General features: G+C 49.2%; 1 protein-coding gene across 4 annotated transcripts in view; it reads right to left on the bottom strand.

Moving 5' to 3' along the window:
- ryr2a (ryanodine receptor 2a (cardiac)) overlaps positions 1 to 15,577 on the bottom strand; it is a 936,900-nt gene that overhangs the window by 305,490 nt on the left and 615,833 nt on the right. For all 4 annotated transcript variants that reach the window (XM_038814319.1, XM_038814304.1, XM_038814294.1 and 1 more), the window contains 2 exons: positions 3,612 to 3,812; positions 2,064 to 2,169 (listed from right to left, as the gene is read on the bottom strand). In XM_038814319.1, the coding sequence (XP_038670247.1) occupies positions 2,064 to 2,169; positions 3,612 to 3,812 (307 nt within the window). The remainder of the gene's footprint in view (positions 1 to 2,063; positions 2,170 to 3,611; positions 3,813 to 15,577) is intronic.

A 15,577-nucleotide genomic window follows, 5' to 3' on the forward strand; every position in this document is an offset into this window, starting at 1 on the left:
GATGGCTCATCAACCAGCACATCCTCAACAATAACCTGCTCATAGATGCTCAGTTTGGGTTCTGTCAGGGTCTCTCAGCTCCTGACCTCATTACAGCCTTGGTTCAAACATGGACAGAAGAGCTGAACTCCAGAATGAGGTATGAGTGACTGCCCTTTACATCAAAGCAGGATTTGACAGAGTATGGCATCAAGGAGCCCCAGCAAAACTGGAACCAATGGGAATCAGGAGGAACACTCTTTGCTGGTTAATGTCATACCTGGCACATAGGAACATGGTTGTAATGGTTGGAGGACAATCATCTCAGTCTCAGGATGTCACTTCAGGAGTTTCTCAGGGTAGTGTCCTAGCCCAACCATCTTCAGCTGCTTCATCATTGATCTTCCCCCCATCATAAGGTCAGAAGTGTTCACAGATGACTGCACCATGTTCAGCACTATTCATGACTCCTCAGGTATTGAAGCTGTCCAAGTTCATATTCAGCAAGAACCAGACAATATTCAGACTTGAGTTGATAAGTGGCAAGTCACAGTCACACCTCACAAGTATCAGGCAATACATATCTCCAACAAGAGAGAATCTAAACATCTCTCCTTGACATTCATCACTAAATATGCCACTTTCAAGGTCCTGGGAGTATTGACCAGAAACTGAACTGGACGAGCCATGTAAATATTGTGACTACAAGAACAGGTCAGACTAGGAATTATGTGGCAAGTAACTCACCTCCTGACCCCCCACCCCCCCCCAAAACCTGTCCACCATCTACAAGGCACACGTCAGGAATACTCTCCACTTGTCTGGATGAGTGCAGCACCAACAACAGCAAGATGCTCAAACCCATCGAGGACAAAGTGCCAGCTTATCTGGCGCCCCATCCACCATAGTAAACATTCACTCCCTGCACCACTGATGAACAGCGGCAGCCGTGTGTTCCATCAACAAGAGGCACTGCAACAACTCACCAAGGCTCCTTGACAACACCTTCCAAACCTGAAACCTTGACCGCCTGGAAAGACAAGGGCAGCAGATGAATGGGACTCCACTGTTCTGTGTGGAGTTTGCACGTTCTTCCCATGTCTGTGTGGATTTCCTCCAGGTGCTCCGGTTTCCTCCCACAGTCCAAAGATGTGCGGGTTAGGTGGATTGGCCATGCTAAATTGCCCGTAGTGTAAGGTTAATGGGGGGATTGTTGGGTTACGGGTATGTGGGTTTAAGTGGGGTGATCATTGCTCGGCACAACATCGAGGGCCGAAGGGCCTGTTCTGTGCTGTACTGTTCTATGTTCTATGTTCTAACATGGCCTGGCCATGATAAGTTGCCCCTCAGTGTCCAAAGATGTGCAGGTTAGGTGGGGGTACGAGGATATGGTGGGGGAGTGGGCCTAGATAGGGTGCACTTTCGGAGGGGCCGTGCAGACATGATGGGCCAAATAGCCTCCTTCTGCACTGTAGGGATTCTATGAAATCTTTGAAACCACCACCTGCAAGTTCCCCTCCAAGCCACACATCATCCTGACTTGGAACTGTATCATTGTTTTTCGGTTAAAATTCTGGAACTCCACCCCCAACAGCACTGTGGATGTACCTACACCAGGTGGACTGCAGAGGTTCAAGAAGGAGGCTCACCAACTCCTTCGTAGGGAAATGAATGCTGGCCAAGCTAGTGATGCCCATATCCCAGGAACAAATATGTTTTTTTTTAAATTGAAAGAGAGGGAGCATTAGGTTAGTGATGCATTCTGAAGATTTTTTTAAAAATTGAAAAAGAAAAATATCTGTCAGCTACAGGGAGGTGGAGGTTTAAAACGAAGCTGGAGTATTGTCCCGCTCCCTCCAGCCCGGTCTGTTGCCATTCCATCTCGGAATCTTAGCCTCAATTTGTCTCTTAATTGCCTTAATAGGCCACCCATTCTCCAACCTCCCTCTACCAAAATGGGTCGGATGTGGGAACATGCCGAAAAAGCGGCACGCCACTCTCCGACACCATTTTTCCAGTCCTCCTGTCTCCCACCCTGCCTCCAGCGGGATACAAATTTTTTTTTCCCAGTATGTCAAACTGACCACAATGTGCCATGAGGTCTTCGTGGAAATCCAACAGTTCTTCACGGACATCTAAAGGACATGGACACTCACGCCTGTCATTTTTGAAGCTCAGCAACATGTTAATCTGAAAATAGAACAAATTCATTAATCTTATAACTAAGCTGTTGGACTGTCAGGATATAACCAATATCACAAGTTCACTCTTTCAGTGAAGAGGCACAGTTTTTAAAAATGCCATAAATGCATTCACACCTCTAAATCTTTCCCTATTTGAAACAATCTTGGGACTCGTTTGCGTTGGGAACGTGCAGAAATCCTCAAGATTTTCCGCTGGTTATGAAGGGTGTAAATACTGGGTTTCACACTCGAGGCGTCATGCTATTCTTAAAATAGTCTGTTAGTTTGGAAAGGATGTGAAAATGTTTTTTGAATCTGCAGATACGTGTTTCATACACCATAGGCAATATGGTGTAGGCTGTTTGGCATATGTAAAAACCTTTAAATTGTTCTTTACAGGCTTTCACAAACGAACACCCAATAAAAAACAATCTTCGCCTGTTTATCACCTTCAAAGACAAGAATTCTTCCTGCCCCGAGCAGATCATGAGATGAGTGTGCATTGTTTTTTTTAATCCTCATGCATGTCACTAGCATAATGCAGCCAGATCCCATGATCTGACTTTCAGTGACAAACTCCAGAAGGGAAGCAACTTTAGGTAAGTTATTGTTCATAGGCTGTTCAAAAACAGGAAGGAAAATTTAAGTCTACATCTTCCCAACCCCTAGCAAACGTTGAATTAGAAATTTCAGAAATGTCAAGCAGAAAATAATTTTGCACTTTGATCCCCCAATGATCACCTGGGGCACAATTTAATGCGTCCCCGGCGGAGAGTTTGGAGGCAGGGGTGGGTTGTTGGGAGGGGGTGGACACTGCTGCATTCCCACCTCTTGCCCTTGTGGACGGCCTTAACGTCCTGATTCAAATTGAGCCCTAAGTGTCCCTTATTCATGTTTGAAGAATTAATATTAGTCAGGTCACTGGGGAGAACTCCCCTGTCTTGAGATTGCGATAAGATTCAACAGATTTTTATTAATGGGAACCAAATAACGTCTAAGACACCAAGATAACTTTGTTGCTCTTTTTCAAATAGTGCTGCGAGATTTTTCCATGAATCCACCAGCAGGGTTCAAGAGTATGACCACTAAACAAGTTTTGAATTAGTCGCTTATCATTTACTCAACATTGATACAACAGCCCAGCAATACTGTAAGCTGTCTTATCTAGTAAAGTATTAAAATGTGTAAGAAGAAAATAGAAAGGATGGAGTCTTTATTCAGTTCCTATTCAATTGAGGAATAATCCACATATTTTGAAAATTCAAAATTAAAAGCATAAAAAACATCACATATTTATTCAAACACAGAGGTTAAAACATTGTCAAACTTTTAAAAATCATCAAGCAATTCAATAAGATTCCTTAAAGACATCATCAATGAAGGGGCTCGTAAAAAAATTGGGATGTATAATGTTAGTAAGTAACTATCCTGTCCATCTGTTTCTCTAACCTGCTCCTGTGGAGGTGATCGGAATTCTTTCGTTTTCCTGGCAGTCAATGCGGCGGACATGTTTAACGCCTGCATCACTTCGTTATATCGGAACCTTTGGTTGTCCTGAAGTTTCAACACAAAATCGTCTGAAAAGGCGACAATGGCTTCAATCCGATGGCGGAGCTGACAGTCACACAAATACTGCAAAAGGTGGCACATCTGAGGAAAAATAGAGACAGAACATGTCACGTGTTTGTGTTGTTCCTCGTGTCTTAATAAAGCTCGTAGTCTCAAATGTGGAGAAGATGCTTTATTGTGAATTCGTTCTCTCTTCAGAGCTTAACTTACGGCTACCTCAAATGCTGCCTGCTTGTGTCTGTGTCCTGCTACCAGTTCTGCCTTCCGTGAAGTGTGTCCTCACTTCCTGTCCCGGTGTATTTATAGCTCCCCCATGCTCCCTCTAGTGCTTGCTCAGTTGTATTGCACCTACTCAGATCTACGATCACCACGTCACCCCTTTTTTCATTACATATTTTCTGTACATCGTTAAGAAAATTGTACAAAACAGTTACTTATGATATGAGTATCTATACAAGTAATGGTGCTATTGCATATTTTACAAAGCCAATTTATATTTATGAGTCCAATCTTAATAAAAACATGAGTCCAAACTTGATGAATTTGTTCAGAGTTTTTTCTTTTGTTGTTGTTGACGTGGTGATATTGATATTGCAACTCTGTTGTAAATGTTGTTGGTGTTCCTTGTTATTTTAAGTAACCAAAGCGTCATCCCGAGGTGTTTGCATGGTCGAACCACTGATGTTGACTGACATGGACTTTTTTTCGGTGCTTGTGGTATTGATTTATTATGTCATCTGCCTTGAAAGCTGGTGTGCTTGCTTGTTCTGGAGCAGATGTGAGTTTGTGCGATTCATTGTCATCCCATGGAATGTTTGTAGTCTTGTCGTTGTTTTGCAGTGTGCTGTGGCATTGTCCTTTATGTGCAGAGTTGTACCATTTTGTACAAGTCGTTGTTTCATTGCTGTTGTTTCTGTCGTTCCTGTCTTTGTTGTTTTCGTTGCCGTTCTTGTTGCTGTTTTTGTCGTTTCTGTCTTTGTTGTTGTCGCTATCTTTGTTCCTGTCTTTGTTGTTTTTGTTGCCGTTCTTGTTACTGTTTTTGTCGTTTCTGTCTTTGTTGTTGTCGCTATCTTTGTTATGCTTCTTGTTGGTTTTGTTGTTCTTCTTGTAGTTTTTGTCGTTGTGCTTGTAGTTTTTGTTGGTGCTGTTGTTGTTCTTGTTTCTGCAGTGCTTCTTGCGATTGGTGTTGTTCTTGTCGCGCTTCATGTTGCTTTTGTTCTTGCTGTTGTTGTTCTCGTTTCTGCTGTGCTTCTTTTGGCTTTTGTTTTTCTTGTTATGCTCAATGAGTGTCCCATGTGGATAATTTGAGTCATTGTCACAGTTATTGGTGCGAGTGTCCTTTGTGGAATCTGTTGAATTGAACGTTTCATCTCGAGAATTGTGAGACTGATCTGACGTTGCATTGATGCTGGTGACATCAGTCATTTGTTGTGGATTTGATTCGTCGTCTTTGCTTTCTTGGTGCTCCTCTTCTGTAGTCAAATTCTTCGCGATTTCATTTGACGCGGTCTCTCTGGATTCTTGGTGCTCCTCTTCCAGAGTCAAAATCTTCATTATTACAATTGACGTGGTGTCTCTGGACTCTTGGCGCTCCTCTTCTGGAGTCAAAATCTTCATGATTACAATTGACGTGGTGTCTCTGGACTCTTGGCGCTCCTCTTCTGGAGTCAAAATCTGCATGATTTCACTTGACGTGGTCTCTCTGGACTCTTGGCGCTCCTCTTCTGGAGTCAAAATCTTCATGGTTTCTGTTGATGTTGTCTCTCTGGACTCTTGGTGCTCCTCCTCTGGAGTCAAAATCTGCATGGTTTCTATTGGCATTGTCTCTCTGGACTCTTGGGTGGCCCGACTCTGTGCTTCTGTACAGACAAGCTGAGAACTGTCAGTCTCGCTGTGATCCTGTACGTCGAGTGTGATCACCTTGTCACTGTTTTCGCATGCAGTGGGTAGATGTACATTGTCTTTTTCTTGTTTATGTGAGCTTGGTAGACTTTCATAGTCTGCTTGCGGTTGCTCAGATACAGCGGGTTGACCTTCATGGTCTTGTTCATGCATGGTGTTCGCCAGGGAGTGTTTGCTTGCTCCCCTTTTGGAGTCTTTCATCCCTCGCACTGTGGAGCCTGTCATCGCTCACTCTGTGGAGTCTTTCTGTGCTCTCTGTGTGGCGTCATCTTCGTCTAGGGTATTGCCGTCATCCAATGTATCGACGATCTGCCATGGCACCATGGTGTTGGATTCATCTACCAGGAGTAGATTCGGGTTGAGCTTTGCGACCGTGTCGCTGATGCTGTGATCAGCATATCCGAATAACTCAGCCATGTCTGAGTAGTATTCTTCGAAAACCAAATCATCTTGGTTGGATTCATCTACCACGAGTAGATTCGTGTTGAGCTTTGCGACCGTGTCGCTGATGCTGTGATCAGCATATCCGAATAACTCAGCCATGTCTGAGTAGTATTCTTCGAAAACCAAATCACCTTGGTTGGATTCATCTACCACGAGTAGATTCGTGTTGAGCTTTGCGACCGTGTCGCTGATGCTGTGATCAGCATTTCCGAATAACTCAGCCATGTCTGAGTAGTATTCTTCGAAAAACAAATCATATTTTGTTGTTTTTGATTTATTTTTGTTCTCTTCATTTTGGGTGGTGCAGACTGCTTTTTCCAGGGTGTTGTGCGAGTTGTTTTTAACTGCTGGTTTAAGTTCAGGCGTTTTTTTGTGTTCTGAGGCAAGAAAATTTGGTTTTACCGCTTTAAGTATCTTGTTTTCAATTTTCGGGCATTTCCCTTTTAAGTAGGCGTGGTCTGGATGTTTAGACGTCATGACGCTCGTGACGTCATGCGTAGGAATCAATTGCGCATGCGCAAATCGGCCTTCCTTCACTGTGCGGTTTTGTGTCCAATGCGCATGCGCAACGATCAGCAATGCAAACTTTTTCAAACTGCGCATGCGCGGCTGGCGCATGCGCAGAACGATAAACGGGTGGTTGGAACTGCACATGCGCGACTTCCGTTTCCTGCGCATGCGCAGACGCAGCTTGTAGTTCTTTGTCTGCCCGAGACTGCAAAATGTGGTCCGACGCCATTTTATCGCGGATTTCAGCGTTTTTTCTTTCTGAAAGTTGTAAGTTACCTTTTTCTTTCGATCTGGACTGGATTTCAGCATTTTGGCTTTGTGAAAAATTCAAGTTATTTCTTCTTTTTGATCTGTACTTTTCTTGACTGAAACTTTTCTGTTCTGATTTTGATTGTTTAAGTTTTGCATCACTCAGTCTCTGTGCAGTTTGGCCTCTGAGCATGCCGTGCTGTTCAAATTTGTTTAGTATTGTTTGTAAGCTGTTGCTGTCTTCACCTTTTGAGTATTTAAATCCATTATATACTTTCCTAGCTTCATGTCCTGCGATGAGCATTGCTATTTTAATTTCGGCTGAGGCTGCTGCTGCATCATTAGCTATGATATATAAATCGAACAATTGTTTAAACATTTTCCAGACATTTCTTACATTGCCAGTCGTGTCCAGCTGAGGTGGGTATCCATACCACATCCTCGAATCAGCGATGTCTTTCCAATGTCCAGTAGGAGATTTCCATGCCATTTTGTTCTTTCTGTATCTGCAGCTGAGTTGTCCTGTAGTAAGCGTCTGAAGCCACTCATGGTACCATGTGTTGTTCCTCGTGTCTTAATAAAGCTCGTAGTCTCAAATGTGGAGAAGATGCTTTATTGTGAATTCGTTCTCTCTTCAGAGCTTAACTTACGGCTACCTCAAATGCTGCCTGCTTGTGTCTGTGTCCTGCTACCAGTTCTGCCTTCCTTGAAGTGTGTCCTCACTTCCTGTCCCGGTGTATTTATAGCTCCCCATGCTCCCTCTAGTGCTTGCTCAGTTGTATTGCATCTACTCAGATCTACGATCACCACAGTGTTAACGCCTGCATCCCTCTCCATTAGATTGCGAAAGCTATGTAAAGATTTGTGAAACACTTTGCACTTCACATTACTCTTTCCATACAGTCGTCGTACAATGATTTCATAGTGGCTTGGAATAAAAATTGTTCCGAAAGAGGTTTTCTTTTTAATTGTGGATTATTGGGAAAAAAATGCCCCTCGGGGAAGTATATTTAATTATTTGAATTTTAAATCATTATTTAGTATTAAAAAGAAATTGAGGCTCGACGTAAGATTTCTCAAGTAAACTGATGCTCTTTCTGTGTTGGTAGTTCCTTCTGGCCACCCAGAAAACAACAAAAACTGTCCACATCTCAAAATTTCCATCCCCCGTTTATCGATTTCTTGGTAAGTTACCTTTTCTTCGAAGTCTCCACACGTACCAGGTAGTCAATAGAGCCGAAGGTCCTGTGACCTTTTGCTCCGACTCTCGGAATGTCACTGTGACCTGGGCTCTGCCATTACCCACTCCACCACAGTCATACTGCAGCTAAGGTAAGGTACTCACCGCTGGGAATGTATGCTCGCTTTGCTCTCTGTAGAAAGATTGTTTGCATATGTACAAACAGCACATTTTTAGTTCTTCCATCAGTTCTGTATAAATCAGTAACTACCTTTGTGGGGGAAATTGTACCAGCCTCCCCAAACAGGCGCCGGAATATGGCGACTAGGAGCTTTTCACAGTAACTTCATTTGAAACCTACTTGTGGCAATAAGCGATTTTCATTTCATTTTCATTTTAATTGAACGAGGAACCTCTGCTTCCTCAATCTCATATTTTTGGTGTATATAAATCTGGAAAAATTCACTTCGAGAAAGACTCATTTTTTCATTATTGTCTTCAAACATGGTCAGACAGCGCAAGAAAGCCAACAGTGTCTGCTTTCTGTGCATAAATCCATAATCACAATGATGAGCCGGACTGCAGAAGGGAGATAGATCACTCAGTCGCATGGTGTACCAAAAACAACCTCTCTCTAAATGTTGACAAGACCAAGGAAGTGATCATCGACTTCAGGAAGCATAGTACGACACACGCCCCATCTACATAAATGACTCCGAAGTGGAGATGGTAGATGGATTTAAGTTCAGATGGTCAATAGCTTTTTTTTTTATAAATGTTTTTATTCAGTTTTCATATTTTATGTTGAACAAATTACAAATTGTTAGGAGAGAAAAAGAACAAAAAAAAAACAACAAACAAACACGCAAAAATTAACATACATATTTACAGGTAAGCATCTTCGTAGTAGTAACTGCGCCCCCCCCCCCCCCCCCCCCCCCCCTCAACATGTTTATTTAGTTTGGTTTGGGGCCTTAGCTAGCCATCGAACCCCCGTCCCGAACCTGTAGCCCCCCCCCCCCCTCCCGCTACCTTCCCCCGACTATTCTTCCTCTTGTACATTGGCCACAAATAGGTCCCGGAACAGTTGCATGAATGGCTCCCACGTTCTGTGGAAGCCGTCGTCCGACCCTCGGATGGCAAATTTGATTTTCTCCATTTGGAGAGATTCCGAGAGGTCGGACAGCCAGTCCGCAGCTCTGGGCGGTGCTGCTGACCGCCAGCCAAACAGGATTCTACGGCGGGCGATCAGGGAGGCAAAGGCAAGGGCGTCCGCCCTCCTCCCCAGGAATAGATCTGGCTGTTCTGAAACCCCGAAGACCGCCACTATCGGGCATGGCTCCACCCTCACTCCCACCACTTTGGACATAACCTCGAAGAAGGCTGTCCAGTACTCCACGAGTCTGGGGCAAGACCAGAACATGTGGGCGTGGTTGGCCGGGCCTCTTTGGCACCGTTCACATCTGTCTTCCACCTCCGGGAAGAACCTACTCATACGGGTTCTTGTTAAGTGGGCTCTATGTACCACTTTTAGTTGCGTCAGGCTGAGCCTTGCGCACGTGGAGGTGGAGTTGACCCTATGCAGTGCTTCGCTCCAGAGTCCCCACCCTATCTCCATCCCCAGGTCGTCCTCCCATTTCCTTCTTGTTGCGTCCAGTACGGTGTCGTCCCTATCTACCAGTCGGTCATACATGTCACTACAGTTCCCTTTCTCTAGGATACTTGCGTCCAGTAGGTCTTCCAGTAGTGTCTGTCGTGGCGGTTGTGGGTACGTCCTTGTCTCCTTTCGTAGGAAGTTTTTGAGCTGCAGGTACCGTAGCTCGTTCCCCCCAGCTAGCTGAAACTTCTCTGTCAGTTCGTCCAGTGTTGCGATCCTGTCGTCCGTGTATAGGTCCCTGACTGTCAGTGTCCCCCCGTCCTGCCTCCACCTTTTGAAGGTGGCGTCAGTCAGTGCTGGTGTGAACCTATGGTTGTTGCAGATGGGAGCCCTGTTCGACATTTTGGTCAGGCCAAGTTGCTGCCGCAGTTGGTTCCAGGATTGGAGGGTGGCTGTCACCACTGGGCTGCTGGAGTGTTTTTTGGGTGGGGATGGGAGTGCTGCCGTGGCGAGGGCCCGGAGGGAGGTTCCCATGCAGGAGGCCTCCTCCGCACGCACCCACTCAGCCTCTGGCTCCTGGATCCATCCCCTTACTCGCTCGGCTGTTGCTGCCCAGTGGTAGAATTGTAGATTCGGGAGGGCTAGCCCTCCCCTGGTTTTTGTTTTTTGTAAGACCTTCTTTGGGATCCTAGCATTTTTACCCCCCCATACGAACGCCATGATGAGTTTGTCCAGCGCTTTGAAAAAGGCCTTGGGGATGTAGATCGGAATGGATCTAAACAGGAAGAGGAACCTGGGCAGTACGTTCATTTTGATCGTCTGAACTCTCCCCGCGAGGGAGAGCGGGAGTGTGTTCCATCTTTGCAGGTCCTTTTTAACTTCCTCCGTCAGGCTGGTGAGGTTCCATTTGTGGATCCCTTTCCAGTCATGGGCTATTTGGATCCCCAGGTAGCGGAATTTATGTCGGGCTTGATTGAACAGCAGCCCCTTTAGTGCTGCCCCCCCCCCCCCCCTTGCGGGTGTACTGGGAAGATCTCACTTTTGCTCATGTTGAGTTTGTAGCCCGAGAAGGCTCCAAACTCTTTCAGGAGCGCGATGATTCCGTCCATGCTGCTTTGTGGGTCCGAGATATAGAGGAGCAGATCATCCGCATAGAGTGAGACTCTGTGCTCTCTACCTCCCCTTCGGATCCCCCTCCAATTTTTTGCTGCCCTGAGCGCGATTGCTAGCGGTTCAATTGCTAGTGCGAACAGCAGCGGGGACAGTGGGCATCCTTGTCTGGTGCCCCTGTGCAGCTGGAAGTATTGGGAGTTGGTATTGTTGGTCTGTACACTCGCCATGGGAGCGTTGTACAGGAGCTTTACCCAAGCGGTGAACCCTGTTCCAAGCCCGAACCGCTCCAGTACCTCTATGAGGTATTTCCACTCGACTCTGTCGAAGGCCTTTTCTGCGTCCAGGGAGACGATCACCTCTTGTGTTCTCTCCCCGGAGGGGGTCATTATCACGTTCAGCAGGCGCCTGATGTTCGCGGTAAGCTGTCTACCTTTGACAAAGCCCGTCTGGTCCTCTGTGACCACCTCAGGTACACAGTCTTCTAGCCTCTTGGCTAGGATTTTGGCCAGTATTTTGGCGTCTGCATTCAGCAGAGATATGGGTCTGTATGACCCACATTCCGTTGGGTCTTTGTCTTTCTTAGGTATCAGCGAGATTGAGGCCTGTGCTAACGTGGGTGGCAATGTGCCCCTAGCTAGCGAGTCTGTGAACATCTCCCGCAGGTGCGGGGCCAGCGCTGTCGCAAATTTTTTGTAGAAGTCCGCCGGGAATCCGTCCGGTCCCGGCGCCTTCCCCGCCTGCATGGAGCTAATGCTGTCCATGATCTCTCCCAGTGCTAGTGGTGCTTCCAGATCCCGTTTTCTGCCCTCTCCCACAACTGGTATGTCCAGTCCGTCAAGAAACCGGTTCATCCCAGCCTTCCCCGTTGGGGGCTCTGAGGTGTACAGCTCTTGGTAGAAGGCCTTGAAGGTTTTGTTAATCCTCTCTGGTTCTGTTTCCAACGTGCCTCTGGTATCTCTGATTTGCGCAATTTCTCTGCTGGCTGCCTGCTTTCTCAGCTGGTGGGCCAACAGGCGGCTGGCTTTGTCTCCGTGTTCGTATAGGGCCCCGCGTGCCTGGCGGAGTTGGTGTACTGCTTTCCTGGTGGAGAGCAGGTCAAAGTTCCTTTGTAATTCTTTCCTCTCCGCCAGGAGTTCTACGGTCGGGGCCTCGGAGTATTTATGGTCTACCTCCAGTATGGAGTCGACCAGCTTCTGCCTAGCCACCCTTTCCTCCCTATCTCTTTGCGCTTTGTAGGCTATGATTTCCCCTCTTAGTACGGCCTTAAGCGCTTCCCAGAACGTGGAGGGTGAGACCTCCCCGTTTTGGTTGATCGCAGTGTACTCCGCTATGGCCTGCGCTATCCTTTCGCTGAAGGCCTTGTCAGCTAGTAAGGCACCGTCCAACCTCCATTTGGGGCGCTGGGCCCTTCCCGTCTCTAGCCGCACATCCATGTAGTGTGGAGCGTGGTCTGATATCACAATTGCGGAGTATTCCACCTTGTCTATCTCTGGAAGCACCGTTTTCCCCACCACAAAGAAGTCAATTCTGGTGTACACGTTGTGTACTGGGGAGAAGAAAGAGAATTCTTTCTCCCCCGGGTGGGCGAATCTCCAGGGGTCTACTGCTCCCATCTGCTCCATATAGTGACTGAGTTCCCTTGCCATGTTTGAGGTTTTCCCCGTTCTGGGGTTTGATCTGTCCGTCGTTGGGTCCTGTACACAGTTGAAGTCCCCCCCCATGATTAGTCGGTGCGTCGCTATGTCCGGGATTTCTGCCATGGTCTTTTGGATGAAGCTCGTGTCGTCCCAGTTGGGCGCATACACGTTAACTAGGACTACCGGCGCCCCATCCAGGGCCCCGCTGACCATGACATACCGTCCCCCTGGGTCCGTAACCGTCTTTGTCGCCCTAAACATTGTCCTCTTGCCAATCAGGATCGCCACCCCCCTGGCCCTTGCCCCATAACAGGAATGATAGGTTTGTCCCACCCAGCCCTTTCTTACCCGCAGTTGGTCCTGCTCCCTCAAGTGCGTCTCTTGGAGGAAGACTATGTCGGCCCTCATGTTTCTAAGGTGGGTGAGGACTCTAGATCTCTTCACTGGGCCATTAAGTCCCCTTACGTTCCAGGTGACTATTCTGGTGGGGGGCTTCTGCCCCCTTGCTCCTGTGGGGTTAACCATATTTGTCCGGTGGACGCGCCCCTGCCCTCTGGGGTTTCCCTTTGTTAGGGGGCCGTCCAGGATGTCCACTATCACTGCTCTCCCCATGCGGTCGGGTCCCTGCGCTCCGGGGTTCCCCCTTGTCCCGGGGACACCCGCCATGGCCGTCCACTGTGTGTCCGCCACGCGGGTAGCCCCCTGCACTCCGGGGGGCCCCTTCACCCACAGACCGTACTGGGTGGGTGTTTGCAGCAGTTCCCTGTTTCGAGCCCTTGTCTGTGGCACTTTGTGGCCCTATTCCCTTTCTGGCCTCTTTTGTCCCTTCGTCCCTGCATTTCCCCTCCCTGGTCTCTCGCCCCCCGAGTGCCCCCCCCCCCCCGCTCTATCCCTTTCGGGGATACCCCTGTGTACCCCTCCATTGCCCCTCTCTCCCCCATTCCTGTCCCCATTTGCTCTCCCACCTTTGATGGGTGATCCCCCCCCTCCCCTGCCTGGCGCCTTCCCCCCTGTTGGGGGTGCGCTGCGGCCCTGCTCTGTTGCGCGCCCCCTTCGCTAGCTTTCCTGCTAGCACGGTGGCTCCCCGCTCGGAGGTTGCTGTCCCCCTTCCCCTCTCCCCTCTCCAGTACTCCCGTTCCCTCGTGCCGGGGCCTGGCCTCCCACCTGGAGCGGGCCCTTGGGCATTGGGTTGTTTTTCCTGGGTGCTCCTGCCAGGGGGGAGGGGGCTGGCTTTGCCTCGCCCCTCCCCACCCCCCCGTCGGCATGACGTATCTCCTTGCCATGGGCCCCTCGTCCCTACTTCCCATGGCGTTTTTCCAGCCCGTGCTCCTCAACGAATCTATTCGCCTCGGCAGGGGCTGTAAAGAAATATTCCTTGTGTTGGTATGTGACCCAGAGTTTTGCTGGGTACAGCATACCAAAACGTACTTTGTTCTTATAGAGAGCTGCTTTCGCTCTGTTGAACTCCGCCCGTCTCTTAGCTATGTCCGCTCCAAAATCCTCGTAGATTCTGATGGCGTGCCCGTCCCAATTGCAGGCTCTATTCTCCTTGGCCCAGCGCAGGATTGTCTCCCTATCCCGGTACCGGTGCAGTCTGGCTATAACTGCTCTCGGTTTTTCCCCTTCCTTGGGCTTCGGGCGCAGTGACCGATGAGCTCTGTCCATTTCCGGTGGGGTGGGAAAAGTTTCCCGCCCCACTAAGGAGCCCAGCATCGCAGCCACGAATGTTGTGGGATTTCTACCCTCTATCCCCTCTGGCAGGCCCACTATCTTAATGTTTTGCCTTCTCGAGTTGATCTCCTGGTCGTCTACCCTGCCCTTCAGGCTCCCCTGTGTTGCACTCAGTTTCGCCATTTCCCTCTCCAGGGACATGACCCGGTCGCTCACGTCAGTCGCTGCCTTCTCCAGCTCTTTAATGGTTGCCCCTTGGGCTTCCAGTATCTTCCCTTGGGCTTCCAGTATCTTCCCTTGGGCACCCACTTTCTCCTCCATTCTGGTCAGAGCCTGCTGCACCCCTGACATGGCCCTGGTCACTGCTGCCTGTGCTGCGGCCTCTGTGTCTGCTTTTAACTCTGCCTTGATTGCCTGCAGCTGCTCCCTCACCACCTCGGCAATGGCTTCCTTCCAATTCACGCCCCCCTCTAACCCCAGGGGAGAGGTTGCCCGCCCGTCCAGCTCTTTTGGATGCGGCGATACATTCTTCCCGCTGCTTCGCGTGTTGACTCGTTCGCCCAAGCTGGTTTGCCCTTTGCCCCGTCCACCTCCGGTGCCCCCTTTCTCTTGGGTCCCTTCTGGCATTTTTTTCTCCCCCTTCCCCTTCATCGTTTCTTCTCTCCTTGTTCTTCTTTTCCCCCTTTTCCGCACCCTATTTTAATTTTATTAATATATATATATATATATATATAAAAATATATGTATATATTTTTTTTTTAAATGAAAAATTTATTTCCCCCCTTCTTTCCTTTACCCCTTTATTTCACCCCTTTTCTCTTTACCAGTTTTCTTTTGGGTTTTTATTTTAAAAAAAGAACAGAAATATAAGTCTCTTTTTTCTTTTGTTTTCTCTCTCCACTCGCCCAGGAGAGAGAGAGAGAGTCCCCCTTTGTCCTTGCCACGTGGTGGTCACTGCAGTTGGGGGGAGGGGGAGGGGCGAGTGGGGCTGCTGGTTGGGGGGGGGGGGGTGGTGGTGTCCCCGCTGCTGGTTGGGGGGGGGGGGTTGGTGTCCCCACTGCTGGTTGGGGGGGGGGGGTTGGTGTCCCCGCTGCTGGTTGGGGGGGGGGGGGGGGGGGTTGGTGTCCCCGCTGCTGGTTGGGGGGGGGGGTTGGTGTCCCCGCTGCTGGTTGGGGGGGGGGGGTTGGTGTCCCCGCTGCTGGTTGGGGGGGGGGGTGGTGTCCCGCTGCTGGTTTGGGGGGGGGGGGGGGGGGGGGAAGAGGGCCCGCCGCTGCCGCACCGTTCCCGGCCCGCGTGGGGGGGGGGGGAGAGAGAGGGGTTGGACCTGCCGCTGCTGGGCCTCCCTGTCGCCGTTGCTCCTCGCCTCCGCCTTCCGCCGCCGCCCGCTCCTCCTCAGCTGCCGCCCGCTCCTCCTCCGCTTCTCCTCCGCTGCCGCCCGCCGCTGCCGCCCGCTGCTCCTCCGTTGTCGCCCGCTCCTCCGCCGTTGCCGCCCGCTCCTCCTCCGCCGTTGCCGCCCGCTCCTCCTCCGCCGTTGCCGCCCGCT

Source organism: Scyliorhinus canicula, chromosome 1 (assembly GCF_902713615.1).
Source record: "Scyliorhinus canicula chromosome 1, sScyCan1.1, whole genome shotgun sequence".
NCBI classification, from domain to species: Eukaryota; Metazoa; Chordata; class Chondrichthyes; order Carcharhiniformes; family Scyliorhinidae; genus Scyliorhinus; species Scyliorhinus canicula.